At 55.5% G+C, this 18061-nt stretch overlaps 5 protein-coding genes across 5 annotated transcripts; 3 read left to right on the top strand and 2 right to left on the bottom strand.

Annotated features, from left to right (window-relative positions):
* Window positions 1-3883: 3883 nt before the first annotated feature.
* On the top strand, window positions 3884-7750 carry N7459_008871 (uncharacterized protein; the record flags this gene model as incomplete). The annotated part of the gene is made up of 5 exons (XM_056948039.1): window positions 3884-4259; window positions 4822-4866; window positions 5015-6091; window positions 6162-6684; window positions 6739-7750. The coding sequence occupies 5 exons, from the start codon at window positions 3884-3886 to the stop codon at window positions 7748-7750; spliced, it is 3033 nt and encodes a 1010-aa protein (XP_056795264.1).
* A 982-nt stretch (window positions 7751-8732) lies between these two features.
* On the top strand, window positions 8733-10936 carry N7459_008872 (carnitine O-acetyltransferase CAT2; the record flags this gene model as incomplete). Its single annotated transcript, XM_056948040.1, has 4 exons — window positions 8733-8813; window positions 8918-8963; window positions 9074-10736; window positions 10804-10936. 4 exons carry the CDS (start codon window positions 8733-8735, stop codon window positions 10934-10936), a joined length of 1923 nt encoding a protein of 640 aa, XP_056795265.1.
* A 1054-nt stretch (window positions 10937-11990) lies between these two features.
* N7459_008873 (uncharacterized protein) lies at window positions 11991-13165 on the bottom strand (the record flags this gene model as incomplete). The annotated part of the gene is made up of 3 exons (XM_056948041.1): window positions 11991-12127; window positions 12247-12667; window positions 12740-13165. The coding sequence occupies 3 exons, from the start codon at window positions 13163-13165 to the stop codon at window positions 11991-11993; spliced, it is 984 nt and encodes a 327-aa protein (XP_056795266.1).
* Window positions 13166-13672: 507 nt separating this feature from the next.
* Window positions 13673-14146, bottom strand: N7459_008874 (uncharacterized protein; the record flags this gene model as incomplete). The annotated part of the gene is made up of 1 exon (XM_056948042.1): window positions 13673-14146. One exon carries the CDS (start codon window positions 14144-14146, stop codon window positions 13673-13675), a length of 474 nt encoding a protein of 157 aa, XP_056795267.1.
* A 1591-nt stretch (window positions 14147-15737) lies between these two features.
* On the top strand, window positions 15738-17606 carry N7459_008875 (uncharacterized protein; the record flags this gene model as incomplete). The annotated part of the gene is made up of 3 exons (XM_056948043.1): window positions 15738-17163; window positions 17220-17264; window positions 17317-17606. 3 exons carry the CDS (start codon window positions 15738-15740, stop codon window positions 17604-17606), a joined length of 1761 nt encoding a protein of 586 aa, XP_056795268.1.
* Window positions 17607-18061: the final 455 nt, after the last annotated feature.

An 18061-nucleotide genomic window follows, 5' to 3' on the forward strand; every position in this document is an offset into this window, starting at 1 on the left:
AATCAATTTCAACCACGCCGGTGTTGATGGACGTTGGTGGCCAGTGAAAGCTGCCAATAGAATTCACAATGAAGTCCGTGGTCACCTTCGAAGATAAAAAACCTAGATCACTAAGTGCATCCTAAATCTCGGGCGCGAGCACTCTGCAGTTCGCAAATGATGGCGTGGGCAATAGGATAAAATCCCCACAGGAATACCTAACGGCACCTCTGGAAGGGGTTCACTGAAATATGATTTTGAATCGAGTCAATACGAGACCCGAGGTACACCTATTCTTTGCTTCCCTATCTCCATCGTTATTCTCCTCACGTTGCTTTTGTGCTCCAATTAAAGAATTTTAAATCTTGGTCTTGCTAGCCATCGAAACCCCATATGACCTAGTATATTATTGAAACAGCAAAGGGTTCTTATTTAGTAGCATACAACTGGGTATCATTGTTGAAGCAAGAAAGATCAGATTTATATACATATTTCTATTTCTCCGTCGGGAATACAAGTTACGATCAAATGTCATTACCCCAGCTCGATACCACGGGTGATGACCTTGATGTTCAAGTTGGCACCAGAGGTGAGCCCTGCACCTCTGAAGCAAGGCCCGGTTGGTGGTGATGGAAGGCCGGAGGTCGCAGTGAAAAGCACCAGAAAACGCTGCTTAATGGGTCTTGGGAGAGCCATCGACGCCTACGAGATCCCACGCAGGCGAGATGGAGCAGGGTGAGATGGAGCAGGGCGAGAAGCAGCTCGCATCCCCTCACGCAGGGCCACCACTATTGATTGTGGGTCCAGGATGCGCCAGCGATAGCGGCGTAGATGCTTCAGAAGACGCTAAGAGCGCGTTAACTGAGGAGGAAGAATCCCGCAAAAGACGAGCAATGGCTCGATAGCGTCCCAGAAGGAGGACGGCCGAGGATCACGCAGCTCCCATCGAATTAGCTCCTAGAAACGCCGCAACCGCCACATGTGTGGCCAGAGCTGTTGTAGAAGGGGCCATGATCACCGCGTGAGCCGCGGCACCGAGTCTCGCATCAACCTGTGAATTCTCCACTCCATGCCGGGGCACCAGCATCTCCCTCTGCCATTCGAGGAGCGACGGCCGAGAAGGGCCTCTGGAGGAGGGCCCAGTTGGCAGCGATGGCAGCACTAGGAGTAGTGTTGTCACACCTGTCCATCAGCAAGTGGAAATTGTGAGGTGAGAGAGATTGGTCTTGATGGCGTAAGAAGTGCCATGCTGGGAACCGTCGAGAGGGAGGGCAAAAGGACGGGGCTCTTCATTCGCGCTTTCGCCGCAGCTGATGTCCCGATGTTAGTGTGAGCAAGAACCATTCGAAGTGCAAAACTTACCTGGGCAACATGGTTCAATCATCATCACCATCATAATCATCATCATCAAAAAACACAAATCACACACACACAAAAAGCCAACGCAACTATGTACAGAAAAATAAAGCAAAAAAGCAAAAGAAAAAAGCAAAAAAAAGCAAAAAAAGCCAAATAAAAATACAGAAAAGCAACAAAGCAAAAAAGCCAAATAAGAATACAGAAAAGCAAACTTCTTTTTTTTTTTCGGGGGTCGCCACGGGAACAGCAGGCCCCTTCAGCCGGATGCCCTCGAGACTCGCCCTTCAGACAACTTGAATCAACACAGCAAAGTGAGCAACAGGACGGAGCCAGCCATCTCGGGGTCTTTCAAAGCCAGTGAAAGCAAGGAAAGCAAAAGAGACCCCGATCAGGGTGCCCGAAGAGACTGTTTTTCATCAGAGCTGCGGGGGTGGCAGACTTTCCTGCACGCGCCAGGATTATCTGGAGACGCCGTTGTACTTGACGAGCGCGTTTGAGCTTCCACCCCGCCACCGGACGATGTTTGCGCAGCCGCAGTTGAGGACTCCAGATGGTCAAGCAACAACTGAAACCGGCTTATCTCTCGCTCGTGACGGCGGCCGTTGTGGTACAAACACGCTAATCCCAGAGCGAGCCCTGTGTTGGCTCGATAGAATATTGCAGTGTTGCGATGGCCATAGAACCACTTCAAGTTGCGAAGGAGAGGAGACATATTGGCAAATTGACAATTTCTTTTGAACAGAACGCCCATGGAGCCAACAGGGAATGGAAAAATAGACTCGAAGAAAAAAAATGAAGAGAAAAGGAAAACGAGGGAGGAGAGTGCTTTTCTTCCAACATGGGTCGTTCACAGGGAAGGAGCGACCTTGATCATGCATCGAGGAAGCTACGCAGCCCCCGAGATGACCGACCAGGAACAGCATCATAATTGGCTGGCAGCAAGGACATGGAACAGATCTTATCTTATTCTTCCACCCTTAACATTGTTGCAACTCGTTTCATGCCGAGTAAACTGGCTTTTCCCTTGCGAGCTGAAAACAGAACGGGACTCACACTTCATCGTGCTGTTACCATCACCTATAATCCAGGCCTAAGTGTCCTACTAGGGCCAGTACTAGTCGAAGCATTGCTGGGTACAGTGTCGTGTTCCACACTGCACAGGGGTTGTGTGTTGAGCAGGTCATTGTGCGGGTGCCAGACCAGCAAGCTTCATGTCTGTACATCAATTCCTGGTCAAGGATAGGCAGGGCTGATGCTCCTAGCAGGAACAGTGCGAGTGTAAAAGCCCTAAGATGACGCCTCTTGATTCACACCCGGGCAGAAGGCGATGTGCAACGAGAAGAGTAGGTAGGAGGCCGAGAGTTTTTAGTTCGTGAGTCCTCAGAGTTGCTTTCTTTCAACTCTGGAGTTAGAGCGGTCATGATGTCTAAGTTTCATACGCCTCTATCGTTGATGGTGCCATGGAGCCCAGCAGATGGGCGGCTCGAGGGGTCCTGAAGAGCCTTGAAATGCATCCTGGCCGACTCGAATGCGTTGCACTGGTGCTCTGAAAACACACAGGGGAAACAAACCATGTGGCTAGGGAAGGTCGAACATGGTACATGATGAGAGATCGTGGTAGGCGTGCCTGGCTGCTGCCAAGCATCGCCTCGGACGGCTCGTCGCCCTCATAGATCAAGCCCTATAACAGTTGTAGATGGCTTCTAGATGACTGCACCCACTGAAAGGGCCAATATGCTCTGCCGTGCACTAATGACACGCCGAGAATTAGGTGGCATCGATCGCACTTCTCAGAGGGGGAGGCGGAGTCTTACGTGATGAGTGGAAGTTGGAAAGGTTGGTTATAGTGAAGGTCAATGAGGCAACAAAGATACAAACACTCTTTGCAGTGCCCATGTACCTATGGTTATTAGGTCAGTTCCAAGCAGCAAAGAGTCCAAGATTCTGCACACCGACCTTTAGTCGTAGCTGGGGGACGCTGACGTCGGTAGCCGCGGCCCAACGGCAGCAGGCAGGATGGAATCGAATTTACTCTTCTCAAAATCGATCGAAGGGATCCTCCGCGCCACCCTGGCTGCCACTGACCGATCCATGTTCATCAGCGATCTCGGGCACAGCAGGAGCAATCATGACATCTCGCGCGCACGAGCGTGCGATCTCCACACGATGCAGGCTTGGCCCAGCCCCATCGCGCTAACGTGCCAGTGCATCCTCACCGTTTTTCTCCCCCAGAGGCATCTCGCTTATCCTCCTCGCCCTCCGTCTCCCGCTCATCTCCTCTCATCTCTCCCTCCGTGCGAGTTCGTGTCGCCGATTGCATCTTCTTTGCTCCTCCTACCTGTCGAGTGCATGATCTGCGGGGCATGGGTTGCGAGACTAACAGCTGATCCGACATCGCTCAGCTTCTCTCGTTGAATCACTTCGGAACATTTCTCACAGGTCGTCGATTCTAAAGTGGAAGCCTTGGTGACAGCGGAATATAATACATATATATAGATCCATCCATCGTCGTTCTTCCCCGCGCATCTGTCCATCTCCGTCCAGCATGGACTATTTCCGACGGCCACACCACAGCTCGTACCCACCCCGACCCTCGCCCCTGGGAAGCTCCCACGAGTCGCGCGACGACCAACCGCGAGCACTGAGAACATCCGCCGATGATGAGAGTCGCAATCGACCGGAATACGATAAACCACGCCTCGATCGCTACGATTACACCGCTTCCTCAGCTCATCTCTACTCGCCGGGCGCCTCCCATGTCTCGCACCTACTCCGCCACGAAAGTGCTGGCGCACAGCCGTCGCCCTCACGAAGCTACCCTTCCCATCAACACCGACGTCATGCGAGCCTAGAGACACGACATCATCCGCATGCGCATCGCCGAAACAACTCCCAGCCTCAGGCGGGCCACCACCGAGAAGGTAGGAGATACATTTCATGATTTCGACCCTCTGCCGTCCTTTCATGCTCGAAGCCGCTGCATCTGGATCTTCTGGGCCATCGTTCCCTGGCGGGATTTTTGTCGCGTGGGATCACTGCGTCCCCGGATTCAGGAAGGTTTGGGGTCGGACTTGTCCCGTGGTTCTGGCGGTTATCCCAGCTCTCCGCGTTCGCCGAGGCCTTTGTCCCCAGACTCCGTTGGACAGGACGGGCAGTTTGCATATGGAGGAGCCTGTGTAGTGTCAGCGACACCCAGTCATGGCCCTGCTCGGTCCCGGTCGCAGCGCCCGGCGTTGTCCCCTGCTGCTCAATTCCCTTTTGGCTCTTTTCCCCGGCGCCGATCCGCTGCTCGGGAACGCTAGGCCCAATGCAGCTTAGACCCGTCTGATGGCGCTAGTCCTGACTGGGATTAGCGGTCGAGCTTCCGGAGTCACGGGTTTTGAGTTGTGGGTTCTAGCGTTGGGTCTTCATCCTCGATCTGTCATTCCTCTTGGCCTTCTTCAGGTTGGCGGATCGCGATGAACCACACGCCACACGACCCAGCGCGCCGTGCCTCCCAGGGCAGTAGTGGAAGCCCTGTCCAGACCGGTGAGTGACGAGGACGCGCGCGCTCATGCAGGCCGGCTGCAGCGCGCGGCATGGATCGAAGCGCCCCCATCTTGTGACAACATCGCACTTTTCTCTTGCGTGTCTTTCTAGGCAATGTATCGAAGGCTGACTCGATCAACGGATAAAGGCACCCAAGACCAGTCTGCACCGCCCGCGTCGGGGAGTCGCCAAATGCCTCCCCCGTCCCCTCCACACTCCTACGGTTCGCGATCGCTATCGGCGAACGCGCCCACCGCATCCCTGCTTTCTCGCGATGGCCCCGGTAACCCGTCCTATCGACCGGGCAGCAGCATGTCCATCTCGGCTATGCTAGGATCAGATGCAGAACGCCCTGCCCCGGCCCGAGATCACTCCATTTCGCTCTTTTCACGTCCATCGGGATCCTCCCTGTATGGCAATGCGCCGACGTCAGCCGCCGCAATGTCACCCCCCACAGCCCCGGCACGGCCATCACCACTCGACCAGTCCCTCTTCCGCCGATCGCATACCCCGGAAAACGCATTCTCAACACCTCAGCTGGGTCGGCCCTACCCATCGGGCTCGGGCGGTGGCTCTGGCCTACTAGGCCCCGAGCAGTCCAAGTTTGGGGGCCTGCCACGCGCACCGCACTCACAGTATCCAGAGAAACCCCATTCCACCCATCCCTCGCCCCAAATGCCTCCCGCGGAGCCGCCATATCATGAACCCCGTCGAATGAGTTTCAGCGGGCCGATCGCGCGACCTAACAGCCAGCCTCCCAACGCCGAAATGCCCACGCGGTCGTCTGGCTATAGCCCGCTTTCTCGCCCGACGGGAGGCCCGGGGGAATTGTATGAGCCTGGACACCGGTCATCGTCGACGTTTGCCGGCCTCGATCCACATGGGCGTGATCCACATGCTCGCTTCGGCAGTTTATTTGGGGATCGTCGCTCGGAAGAGACGGTGCCTCGGGACCGTGACCGTGCGGCTCACAGCGATGCAAAGGGAGCGCTGGGAGCGACCTCCCGATACGCTTCCTTGTTTGGTGACCGGGAGCCGCTCGATCGCCACGCGAATGCCTCGGCCTGGGAACAAGGTCGATCGCATCCATCGTCCCCAGAAAGCAAACGCTTTCCAGCTCCAGAGTCTCGCTTTGGCTTTGGGGCGATTCAAAGTTATACGAAATCCCTAGGGTCTCAGCCTGGCGGTAGTCGACAACCCCCACTGTCGCTGCAGACCGGCCACGGTCAGCCTTCGTCTTCGCCCCGCGAGTCGCATTATCTCACCAAACAGCACACCCAACCTCCGCGCTTTAGGGGCGACTCCCGGGACGGCCGCACCGACCGGGTCCGCCCTTCTCGGCCTGGCAGCCGCGGGAGACGAGGGGCGACGCAAGGGGAGTGACGAGCTGCTGCAGCATCGCAACCTTCTTGCCGTCGGTGCGGATGGGAAACGTGGTGGCCGGGCGTCCCCACTCCCTCAAGCTGTGCAAGGCGCGCAGGCCCCGTTCATCAATCCATCCGGGGAGCCGGGCATCAAGAACGAGCTAGGAAGGGTCTTTTCTGGCATCGGCAGTGGTGTCGGGGGTGTGACAGCAGGCTCATCCGGCAGCGGTCCCTCCACGCCCCTGATATCCAGCCCCTTCAAGCGCAACAGCCTCACAGGCCGTTCGGTGAATGGAGAGGCTGATGATAACAGAATTAGTCGACCGACATCGGCAACAGGTGCCAGACGCTCGAGAAAATCGCGTGATGAGGATATGGAGTTGGAAGCTGGCGGGTTCTCTGCCCGAGGAAGCCGTCGCACCCGACACGTTCACCACCACCACCAGCATCACCAGTATGTCCTTTCGAATGCGGTCACGAAATATGTCATACTAAATTCTCACGCTAGTCATCACCCTGCTCATTACCATCACCGGCATAAGGAGGAGGATGCTGCCGCTCTGAGTTTGCTTCGACAGACTAGTCTCGGGCGAACCTCCACCCCTGCCGAAGCATCACTCGGGCATCACCACCATCACCACCACCATCATCATGCGCCCCGGCCGGCCACCATCGCACCGGCATCCCCTGTCCGGGAGCCTCGCACGACGGTCAATCTCGAGCCCCTGTTGTCGAGTGTGGCCCATCTGCCACGGCATCATCTAGGGTCGACACTGTATACACCGCGCATCAGTATTCCGTCCGCAAAGGCCTCTACCGAGAGTGCCAAGTTTGGTTATACAACCACGCCTCAGCCGCTTCCCCGGTTTGAGCGGCGGGAAAACTGCACCTTCACCGTCCGTGTCCCTCGCTTCCGAATCGATGCGACCCATCGCGAAGAGATTTGTGCGCGACGTGCCCTATGGGGCACAGGTGTATACACCGATGACTCCGATCCCGTCGCCGCTGCCATTCACTCGGGATTCATCCGAGGTGCCTGGGGCGAAGATGTGGATGAATCTATGCTTGACCTGGAAATCAAGGACACCTACCAGCACGCCCCGCAGTCAACGACGGAGGAACGCCGGGAGGATGCCTCCAAGGATGACTCTCAGGCCAACGAACCCCGTCTCCCACCCATCCCACCCTCTGACCAGGACCTCCACATTACCTTGCTGATCCTCCCACGTCTCGAGCGCTACGAGCCGACCGTGATGTTCGGCGTCAAGTCCCGGAAATGGGACGGTCGTCACGACGGCATGAGTTTCAAAATCCACAGGGTCGACTGGGTGGATGACGGGGTCGGGCGCGGCGAGGAGCGAAGCGGCGAGGCCCGACGCAAGCGCCTGCGCACCTTGATGCAGACGGGGCGCATCTGCACCGGGCCGGCTATGGCGAAGATGGACGAGCTCCGTCGCAGCGGGGTGCAAGTTCCCCGGACGTTGGACGATCAGCCGACTCCAGTGCAGCTGGTCTCGTGAAGCTTCACCTGACTGGCCACTGCGTCGTCGATCTACCATTTCGGCATCTCTTTATCCATCTCTTGCACTGTCTATTCTGTTTCTATTTGGGCCCTAGTGGGGCCCATGGCGTTTCTTCTCCCGCGGTGATCTTTATCTTGTGGTTTTCTCTTCTGGGCTGTTGATACCTGACAATCAGCGTATTTTGGATCTATGGATGTCTGTTCATCTGTTTTGTTTAGGGCGGGCATCCGGGTCAACGGGAACGGATGAAGGGAGGTTTTGAGGGCAATTAAGACGTCGTCCGCCCCTCTTTTTTTTTCTTATCCTTTCACGTATTTAGTATTCATTTCTAATTCTACCCCCATCCTGGGATCTTCTCATGGGTTCTATTCTTTGTACTCTTCGACTCGAACGTCGCGCTGGGAGCTTTCCGTCTCGAGTATATTTCCCTCTCCATACTTCAATCGTGACCGGGCGCTAAGGCGAAGCTCTCCCCGCATTGTGTGTGCGATCACCCCGACGTCTGTTAGACGCCGTGGACTGGTTTACCGTCCGAGTCTGATTTTCCGATCCCTGATTCCACTCTCCGGTGACATTTCGGCCTCCCGAAGAGTCGATCCCTGCTCCGATTCATCTCCCTGTGGCTCGGCGAATGTGCATATAGTGACCCCAGCCGTCCCCAGAATCCAAAGCAACCGAGGCTCAGCGGTAATACGAAGCCGCTCGTGCGTTACTGTATTTCCGTCTGCAATCGGTTGCCCCGGAAAGTGTCCCCGCCACCGCCCGCCCGGCCGGGACCGAGGGCCACTTAATTTGACCATACCTGACCACACCACACCAGACGTGACCATACACACTCGTTCTACTCGCTCCAGAAACAACCGAGGTTCAGTGCATCTTCGACTCGACACCCTTCTTAATTGCTTTCTCGCCGTCCTTGGACCGTCACTGCCCTCCCTCTTCCTTCATACGCAGTCACCACTCTATACTATCGAGAGGGATGTTCGCTGCTGCAGCGCGAAGCCGTCTCTCCACCCTGTCAAGGCCCCGGCTCCCTCCGACACAACTGCTTGCCCGCTCGGTAAGACGGTCACCTCCGACCTCCCTGCGCGCAGGCGCGACTTTGCGCAGACTCAGCGGGAAGTACTACTGGTGTGAAGGTCAATTGAGCTAACTGGCACCTAGACTCCCGCTATGGCTCCCCGGCGAAAGGCATCTTCGGTCCCTGACGGTGAGTATCACATGCCTCGCAGTGGTGGGTGTTTAACGCCTGCAGGACTATGCACACCCACTCTCAGCGCAGACCTGCCTGTTGGACCGGTGCTGACGGTGGCTTTGCAGGGTACAAGGAGGATCTCTCCAAGGGCAAAATGCTCCGCTTCGAAGACTCTCTGCCCCGCCTCCCGATCCCATCCCTGGAGGAGACCGGCCGCCGCTACCTCAAGTCCGTTCACCCGCTCGTCTCCGAGCCCGAATTTGAGCGCACCAAGAACGCCGTCGAGGCGTTCATTCGCCCTGGTGGCGAGGGCGAGTCTCTGCAGAAGCGGCTGCTGGAGCGCGCCGCCGATCCCAAGACCAAGAACTGGCTCGCCGAGTGGTGGAACCAAGCAGCCTACTTAGGATATCGGGACCCCGTCATTCCCTATGTCTCCTACTTCTACTCCTACCGTGATGACCGCGAGCGTCGCAACCCGGCCAAGCGTGCGGCAGCCATCACCTCGGCTGCTCTGGAGTTCAAGCGCCAGGTAGATGACGGCTCCCTGGAGCCTGAGTACATGCGTAGCCAGCCCATGGCCATGAGCTCCTACGAATACATGTTCAACTGCTGCCGCATTCCTGCCGATGGTGCCGACTTTCCTCGTAAGTATGCCGCTGCTGAACACGAGCATATCGTCGTGGTCCGGAAGAACCAGTTCTTCAAGCTGCCACTCGTTGTCGACGGCCAGCCGCTCAATGTATCCGAGCTGGAGCAGCAGTTCCAGCGCATCTATGATCTCGCACAGCCTGCCCCGCCAGTCGGTGTGCTGACTGTGGCCGACCGTGACCACTGGGCTGCGGCTCGCAAGAAGCTTGTGGCTGCCGACCCCGCCAACGAACAGGCTCTACGTGACATCGAGTCTAGCGGCTTCGTAATCTGTCTGGATGACGCGAAACCGGTCACCCTGGAGGAACGGGCGGAACAGTACTGGCACGGTGACGGATCAAACCGCTGGTTCGATAAGCCCCTCCAGTTCATCATCAATGACAACGGCACCGCTGGTTTCATGGGCGAGCACAGCATGATGGACGGCACCCCGACACACCGTCTGAATGATCATGTCAACAACTTGATCTTCAACAAGCGCATCGATCTCTCAGCCAAGTCTGTGCGCTCGCAGTTGGCAGACCCCAAGCCCATCACCTTCCACCTGAATGAGGAGACCAACGAAGCCATCGACGTTGCCGCCCAGTACCACCGCAAGCAGATCGCTTCGCATGAACTGGTTGTGCAAGCTTTTCAGGGCTACGGCAAGGGCTTGATCAAGAAGTTCAAGTGCAGCCCGGATGCTTACGTCCAGATGCTCATCCAACTGGCTTACTTCAAGATGTACGGCAAGAACCGACCCACCTACGAGTCGGCTTCGACCCGTAAGTTCCAGGAGGGCCGTACAGAGACCACTCGCACAGTCTCCGACGAGAGCACGGCCTTTTGTAAGGCCCACCACGACCATAATGTCCCCCGCGAAGAGGTCGTCAAGCTCTTCCGCGCCGCCCTCGCCCAGCACACCAAGTACACCCTCGAGGCCAGCGACGGCCGTGGTGTCGACCGCCACCTCTTCGGCCTAAAGAAGCTCCTCCAACCCGGCGAGAAGCTGCCCGCAATTTACGAGGATCCAGCATTTGCCTACTCCGGCTCTTGGTACCTGTCTACCTCTCAACTAAGCTCGGAGTACTTCAACGGCTACGGCTGGAGCCAGGTTATCGACGATGGCTTCGGTATCGCCTACATGATCAACGAAAACAGGTACATCTTCCTCCCTGCGCTCATCTCTTCTGTTTTGGTTGTCCAATAACTGACTTTCCTTTCGCAGCCTCAACTTCAACATCGTCTGCAAGCGTCTCGGTGCCCATCGCATGAGCTACTACCTCAATGAGGCCGCCTCCGAGCTGCGTGACCTCCTCATGCCCGACTTGGCTGCCCAGTCTGAGAAGGCCAAGCTGTAGGGCTTTTATTGCACGTTTGGTTATTTATATGTCTGGATACCTCAGCTTGTAAAGGTTGAGCATGAACTTTCAATGCCATTGTTTCTAGTTTCATCGCCTGCAATAGATGAATGCATTGCTTTTATGGCATGTTCTGTACAGTTTTGTTATACACAAGATTCTTCTTTTCCCTTCCTTTTCTTTACATTCCTGGAATTTTCTACCAACCAGTGGTCATACATCAGGGCTGTAGTATCTACAAATTGCATGAATCCTCACCCGTCGCGGTTACATTTTCTTTGATTTGGACATTTGGTTATTTTTCGTAGTCAACTGCTCGTTTGCTGCGATTACCTAGGTTGCTGTTTGTATACCTGGGTGGATACTTGAGATATCAGGAAATCTTTCCATTTGGATGTAAGATGAGACGCATGGCAGCGGTGAAAGGCAGACTAGCAGAGCCAATAAATGTACACAGCAGGCAGCCAAACGCCAAAGCTTTGATTACACTAGGTGCCGAGTTAGACCCTACTCGAGTACTCAAGGAAATTTGCGATATAGAGTCGCGTCACTTGGAAATGAGCTTTCAAGCTTCTAGCTCATAAGCAATTATTCAATCATATTGCAGTGGTGAGCGACGTGCTTTGCTGGGGCTGAGAACCAAGTGCGGCTGAGGAGCACAGGTACAACTCTCAAATGCATGTGATGGGCCTTCTGGACATGGAGCAGCATGGGAGCGGACAAAGCGTAAATGAAAGTGAGCAATGGTCACTGGGTATGCTGCAATCAATTGGATACTTAGTTATCCATGTTCGAATAAGGTCATCTAGCCGATATGGACTAGCAGTCAGGAGCCAAATATGAAGTCGGACTTATCCAGGCTATTCCAAGGCGTGAAAATATTGCCGATGCGTCAAAAGAGAATGAAGCCTGCGTGGAATTCTTCATTCCTTCACAACGATAGCGTGAGCATGCAATTCGGGCCCAAGTTGAACACCGGAAGCTCTGCTGCCCGACGGTGCCAATCATAACCCCAGACAGACAACTCGGATCGGTGAGCCGACGACAAGAAGTTTCAATTTTTCCCATCCCGGGATCGTACGGCAGGCGGGTCCGCCGTTTCGGCCCCCTCTTGCCCCGGTGTGTCACCCGATCCCGTGTTTGGGGAGGTAGTGGGCCGTGTGGAGGTGGTCAAGTCTCCAATTTGACGCTCTAGGGCAGGTTAGAATACAAACACGGCTAAAGAGACTTATCTTCCCACTTCGGAGGGAACCTTCAATGCAATGTATAACTGTGAATGCAGGAATGGGGGCGAAAAAAGGCGTGCTTACCTAGCTCGCGAATCCGCTGGCGTAGTATCTGGTTTTCTCGGCCTAACATGGCTGCTTCGGCTTGGTAATATGCACTTTCATCGCGACTTCCACGCCGAGATGAGCTTTCTCGGAGTGCAGGGAATGCCTCCACCCCCTCAGAGACCCGGTTGACATCCTGTGGCCGTAGGTTTGGAGATGTTGCCTGGCTGGGCGGCCGTGAGGATCGACGATTGGTGATTGAGGTGATGGATAATCGATTGCTGGATGCCGTCGTGGGTGGGGGAATAGGGGGGAAGAATGATGTCGACCGCTCGGAGGACGGGGTTACATCATCGATGACAGCGGTACCAGTAGTGGATTGCGAAGATGGGTGCTGATTCTGCTGCTGAATTTGTTGTAGCTGGGCCTGTTGGCTGCGAATCATCTGTAGCAGACGGTTCTAAAGACCGTAAACAATTTAATTTAGCTCATGCGTTTGCTTTCGTGAGGAGAAAGGGAGGGGAAGACCCACCACTTGTGCCTCCTGCTCCTGCTCTAGTTCCTGATGTAGCTCCCCAAGGGAAGGCGCGCGATGGTGATGCGGGTCTGCGGTCGCGAATACCGGGCTGCCGCTGTGACTGGTGGGACTGGCCGTACGGAATGCATGTCCCATGGAGGTGCGATGGTCGGACCGGGGGCCGTCACCGTGATTTCCCGAGACTGCACTGGATTGCTCATTCAGGTTTAGATTCATGCCGGCCGCCGAGCGGCGTCGCTCCGAGACCGATAATCGGCCCATGCTGGACCCGCGGGAGGGCCGAGGGGAAGTGGTGTTGGGGTTGACGGGGGCGGGTGCGGGGACAGTGCCTGGGGAAGCGGAGGGCGGGTTGCGATAAGGCAGGGATGAGGACGAAGAGGACGAGCGGGATGGAGGGAGGGAGTTGAGGTCGGGCGACATGGTACCGGGTGAAGTCAAGCTGGATGCCGTGATGCCCATGAGAGTCAAGCTTCGAGGAAGCTCCGATCCTTAATGGAGGCGCGGGCAGGGCGCTGACTCAGCTTCATGGCGGGGGGATGACATCACATGATCTTCTGCCTGAGGAATAACATTTTTTGGCCTGAGGCCAAAAGGCAAATGACAGGTACAGTTGAGTTGTTTATTATTGTTATTAATCAATGTGGTTATGGTTATGGTTTTTGTTACTGTTCTATCATGGTTATGAAACTGACTAGAATTGGACATGATCCATATTGCGCCAGTCTAAATCACTCAGCTGGCGAATATCCCTCTCCCCCAATCTCTGCTGCAACCATCCCGAATCCTTTTCTCACCCCCCTCCCTTTCCCCTCTAAGGGTCCGCGTCTACAGAGCACACATCGCACCAGGCCAGCCGAAGTTACTAGGGCCCAAGAGTCAGCCATGCAGATCACCTCATCCGGGCGTCCTCAGTCTCGCAGGGCCAACTCAGATGCCAAGTCCGGAACAGACGGCGTCGCCGGGTGGGACGGATGGTGGCGTCCTCAAAACCTCAGCGTCGAGTCCAAACTGACGATGCTTAGGGATGAAGAAGCGCTCTTCTGTCGGACTAAACAGTGCCAACATACAAGGCTCGCGTGGCGTCTCGGATACGATCTGGTCAATCCATCGCGATGACCATGTGCGGCGATGCAAGGTCGCATTCCTCTCCTCAATTCCGAACGGAGCCCTCCGCGGGTAAGGTCGTTTCCGGACAACGTACCTGCGGTCCACCCTCGGCGATGTGACTCGATAGGCCAAACTTTGTTTCGAAAGCTTTTTCTCCATGGGGGGAAGAGTGTGGGAGCCGTCGAACGGTTGGGGGCCGAGACCTGGCGAAAAAGACCGCAGGGGCAAAATCCGAAGCGACGTCCAGGGAGCAGGATTCTGCAAGGGAGCGCGATCAATTGTCCCTTTCTTCATGTGGTTGACATGGGCGCTTTGACTTTCGACGCAGCCTTCTGGAAATTGGCTCGCCAGGCGACGAGAACTCGGCCGGGGTCAATCCAAGGATTGGGCCCAACAGTCCTTCGGCTCGGAGCGCCTGGGAACATGACTTTGGTTCACACCGATACCAAGAGAGTAGGCACATTCCGTCGAATCAACAGTTCTGGACCCCTGCCGGAAATGACGATCACCGCAACGCCACGCCCGTAATCGGCCGCCCCATGGCGTGGGAAAGGCCTGTCCCTGCTCCTGAATCTTGCGAGAACTCTGCTTTGTGATAGGTGTTAGGGCTTCATGCCTGACGTCACATTAACAGCCGGGGATCTTAGTTGCCTAGACCGAGCCTTCATGGGTGCACTCCAGGATGTGATGGATTTTCTCGGCATACCTGGCCTGACTAACCTAAATGACTGTGGTTGCTCGAAGCGTTCTCTTCTTTCTGCGTCATTTTTCTCAATTCGTTATCGACGTGCCAGGTAAATACGACTGAATCGGACATGATGGAGAACCATGCGGTCCGGACAAGATTGACTCTTATCCCGACTCCTTGCATCGTGGGCCCCCACGCGATCCCAGATCATCTGTATAGACATTGAAGCCTGTCTCGTCCCCAACTTCATAGATTCTCCGTTGCATGCGTCGAGGCGAGAGACGCTAGTTGACGCCGCATTTTGCGGGTGGGCTCCCGATGCGGGCATTCCTGACCCCGACCCGACTCAATCCGGCAGCTTCGGCTTCTGTCCGGATGCCAGTGACCAACAGGTGCAGGTCGCCATCGGTTTTCGGTCATCTTGGGGCGAGTGGAGCCGAATCCTGCCCAATTGCGGGCTTGGCTTACCCGTTGGGGCTGGTTGATGTCGGGCGTAATCCGGCCACTGCGGCAGAATGGTGCGTATTGGGAGCGGAATGGGCAAGAAAGCAGCGCGGCGGTACTCGAGGGTCATTGGGCCGTAGTCTAGTGAAGATGCAGAAGGATGCAGCCACGCCCGAGCGTGTCGAGTTGCGCAAAAGGATTCGGAGCCTGGGGATGCAGTCTGGGGCGCAGAGAGAGAAAAAGTGGAAAAGTGGGTAGGCCACCCACGGGGTAACGATCAGTCGGCATCCCGGGGGAAACCAAAGGAAACTGGGGAGCGAGCACGAGTGGAGGAAGAATCCGGGGTCACTTGTACTATCGGATACTACTCAATACACAGTCCTTACTCTGTATTTTCAATGGATTTCCTGCTGGTCGAGTATCCATTCCTGTTTTGCTCCAGAACCAGGGAATCGCCGCATCGGACTGTCGCATCGCACCTTCCCTGGTATTTATTGTTTCCTTCCCCCCTCCTCCGACATCTCGTCCTTCCTGTCTCCACTCCATTACTTCATTCTTCCTCCCTCCATCTTTCTTTTTCTTCTCTCCAGCTCATTCCTACTCTCGTCTCCTGCAGCTGTGTAGTTGAAAATCCATCCTCCCCTCAAGGTATGTGCCGGCGGATGTCTATGTCTGAGAGCATAGATGTCAAAAAAAGGCAAAGAACAATGCACTTCGAGAGAATGCGCCGGCTAACGCACCGTTTAGAACGGCATGGCGACTGTCCCGGAGAAACTGGGAGGTCGGGATGCAGTCCATGCCTCTGAGGCATCGAGTGCAACCCAGGCCGACATCCCCAACGAAATTTCAATGAGCGAGAAAGCGGAACATAAGGACGCGCAGCTGGAAGAGGCAATCCCGTCCGGCCGAGTCGAGCTCACGGAAGATATGTGCTACGACCAGCTGGGATACTCGTTCAGCGAGAGTCGGAAGTGGATGATCATTGCCGTCATCTTTCTAGTGCAGACCTCCATGAACTTCAACACATCACTGTACTCCAATGGTCTCGGTGGAATTTCAGGCGCGTTTGGTGTCTCGGAGCAAGCTGCCCGGTGCGGTGCCATGATCTTCTTGGTTCTGTATGCGTTCGGTTGTGAACTGTGGGCGCCCTGGAGTGAGGAGCTGGGTCGCAAGCCCATCTTGCAAGCATCGCTCTTCCTGGTGAACATCTGGCAACTCCCCGTGGCGCTGGCACCCAACTTTGCGTCACTTATGGTCGGCCGTGCTCTCGGTGGTCTGTCCTCGGCCGGTGGCTCGGTGACCCTGGGTATGATCGCGGATCTATGGGAAGCCGATACACAGCAGTACGCTGTCGCCGCCGTGGTCTTTTCTTCGGTTGGTGGATCCGTTCTGGGCCCCGTGATCGGAGGCTTCGTCCAGGCCTTTCTACCCTGGCGCTGGTGCATTTGGATTCAGTTGATCTTCGGTGGGTTTGTGCAGGTGGCACATTTTCTCGTTGTTCCCGAGACTAGGACCACCGTGATGATGGACAAAATCGCCAGGAAGATGCGCAAGAGCGGCGAAAACCCTAACATCTACGGCCCCACGGAAGGAATGTCTTTTCGGGAGCGATTCCCGCCGCGCGAACTGCTCCTCACTTGGATCCGCCCGTTCCGCATGTTCCTGACGGAGCCAATTGTGTTGACCCTCTCCCTCTTGAGCGGTTTCAGTGACGCTCTGATCTTCATGTTCGTCCAGTCTCTCTCGCTGGTCTACGATCAATGGGGATTCAACACGTGGGAGAAGGGTCTGGCCTTCATTCCGATATTGATCGGCTACTTCATTGCCTGGTTTTCATGGTTCCCTGTGATCCGCCGTAATGTCGTCGAACGCCGCGAAAACCCCGAGAGCGAACGAGCTCAGTACGAATCTCGCCTGTGGTGGCTGCTATATACTGCCCCTTGCTTGCCGATTGGCCTCATTGGTTTCGCCTGGACCTCTCTGCCGCAGTGTCACTGGATCGGGTCTATGATATTCGCAGCCATCATCGGTATCGCTAATTATGCCATTTATATGGCTACGATTGATTACATGATATGTGCCTATGGGCCGTACTCGGCCTCCGCCACCGGTGGCAACGGATGGTCGCGAGACTTCCTTGCCGGTGTCCTGACGATTCCAGCCACTCCGTTCTTCGAAAGTACGTCATCTCAGCAGATCATCGCTTTTGGAGGTCTAGCTAACAAACCCTGGCAGACATTGGCGGCAAGCATCATCTGGAATACGCCTCTACCATTCTCTGTAGGTTGAAAATCTCTCGTCTTGGAATCAACTGGACTAATATCATTTCTAGTCTGTATCTCGGTGCCGCTTGTCCTCGCCGTATATGTCATCTACTGGAAGGGACCGGTCCTGCGCAAACGCTCTCCCTTCGCTCAGCAGCTTGAGGAGGCTCGGCACGACATGCAAATACAGAACCGCCGCTTGTCGAAGATCCCCGAGGCGTCTCGCGCCAACTCATATGCCCGATCTCAGCAGGATCTCCGCATCCGGCAAACTCTTGGCAGCCGTCCCGGCTCGCGCGTCAACTCCCGCGCGAACTCTCGTGTTAATTCGCGCCGTAACAGTTTTGCTGCAGCCTAAGGCTGGAGACTGCAAAAGTCCGTGGACGACGAACATGCATTCTGCAACAGAATAACAACGGAGGAACAGGTATCCAGTTTGTTGCACTGAGGATCTATGGGCGTCTTTCACATCTTCTTTTCTCTGTGCATGTCTTGAATCGCATGAATCCTTACGCTGGGCGTGGTGGACCCTAATTGTTTCCCTCCTGGGAACGGATGAGTGGGTGTACTGCGCTCCAACATCGCTCGCAGCGCCGGCGCTTTGCCTTGGAAATGGGAGACCCCGCGTGGGCACGCCATGAACGTATTCTAATGTGTCTGTTATCATTGCTTTGATCGCACGCAAAGGCCCGGGGTGGAATTTATGTACGCTAGGAACCGTGCGCGGCTGAACAATACCCCTTACCAATTCTATGGATTAGCTGATTACCGGGTCGATCCATTTGCGCTTAATGTTTACATTTATCATGAGCA

Source organism: Penicillium hispanicum (genome assembly GCF_028827665.1).
Source record: "Penicillium hispanicum strain IBT 35686 chromosome Unknown utg000008l_segment0_segment0, whole genome shotgun sequence".
Lineage (NCBI taxonomy): Eukaryota > Fungi > Ascomycota > Eurotiomycetes > Eurotiales > Aspergillaceae > Penicillium > Penicillium hispanicum.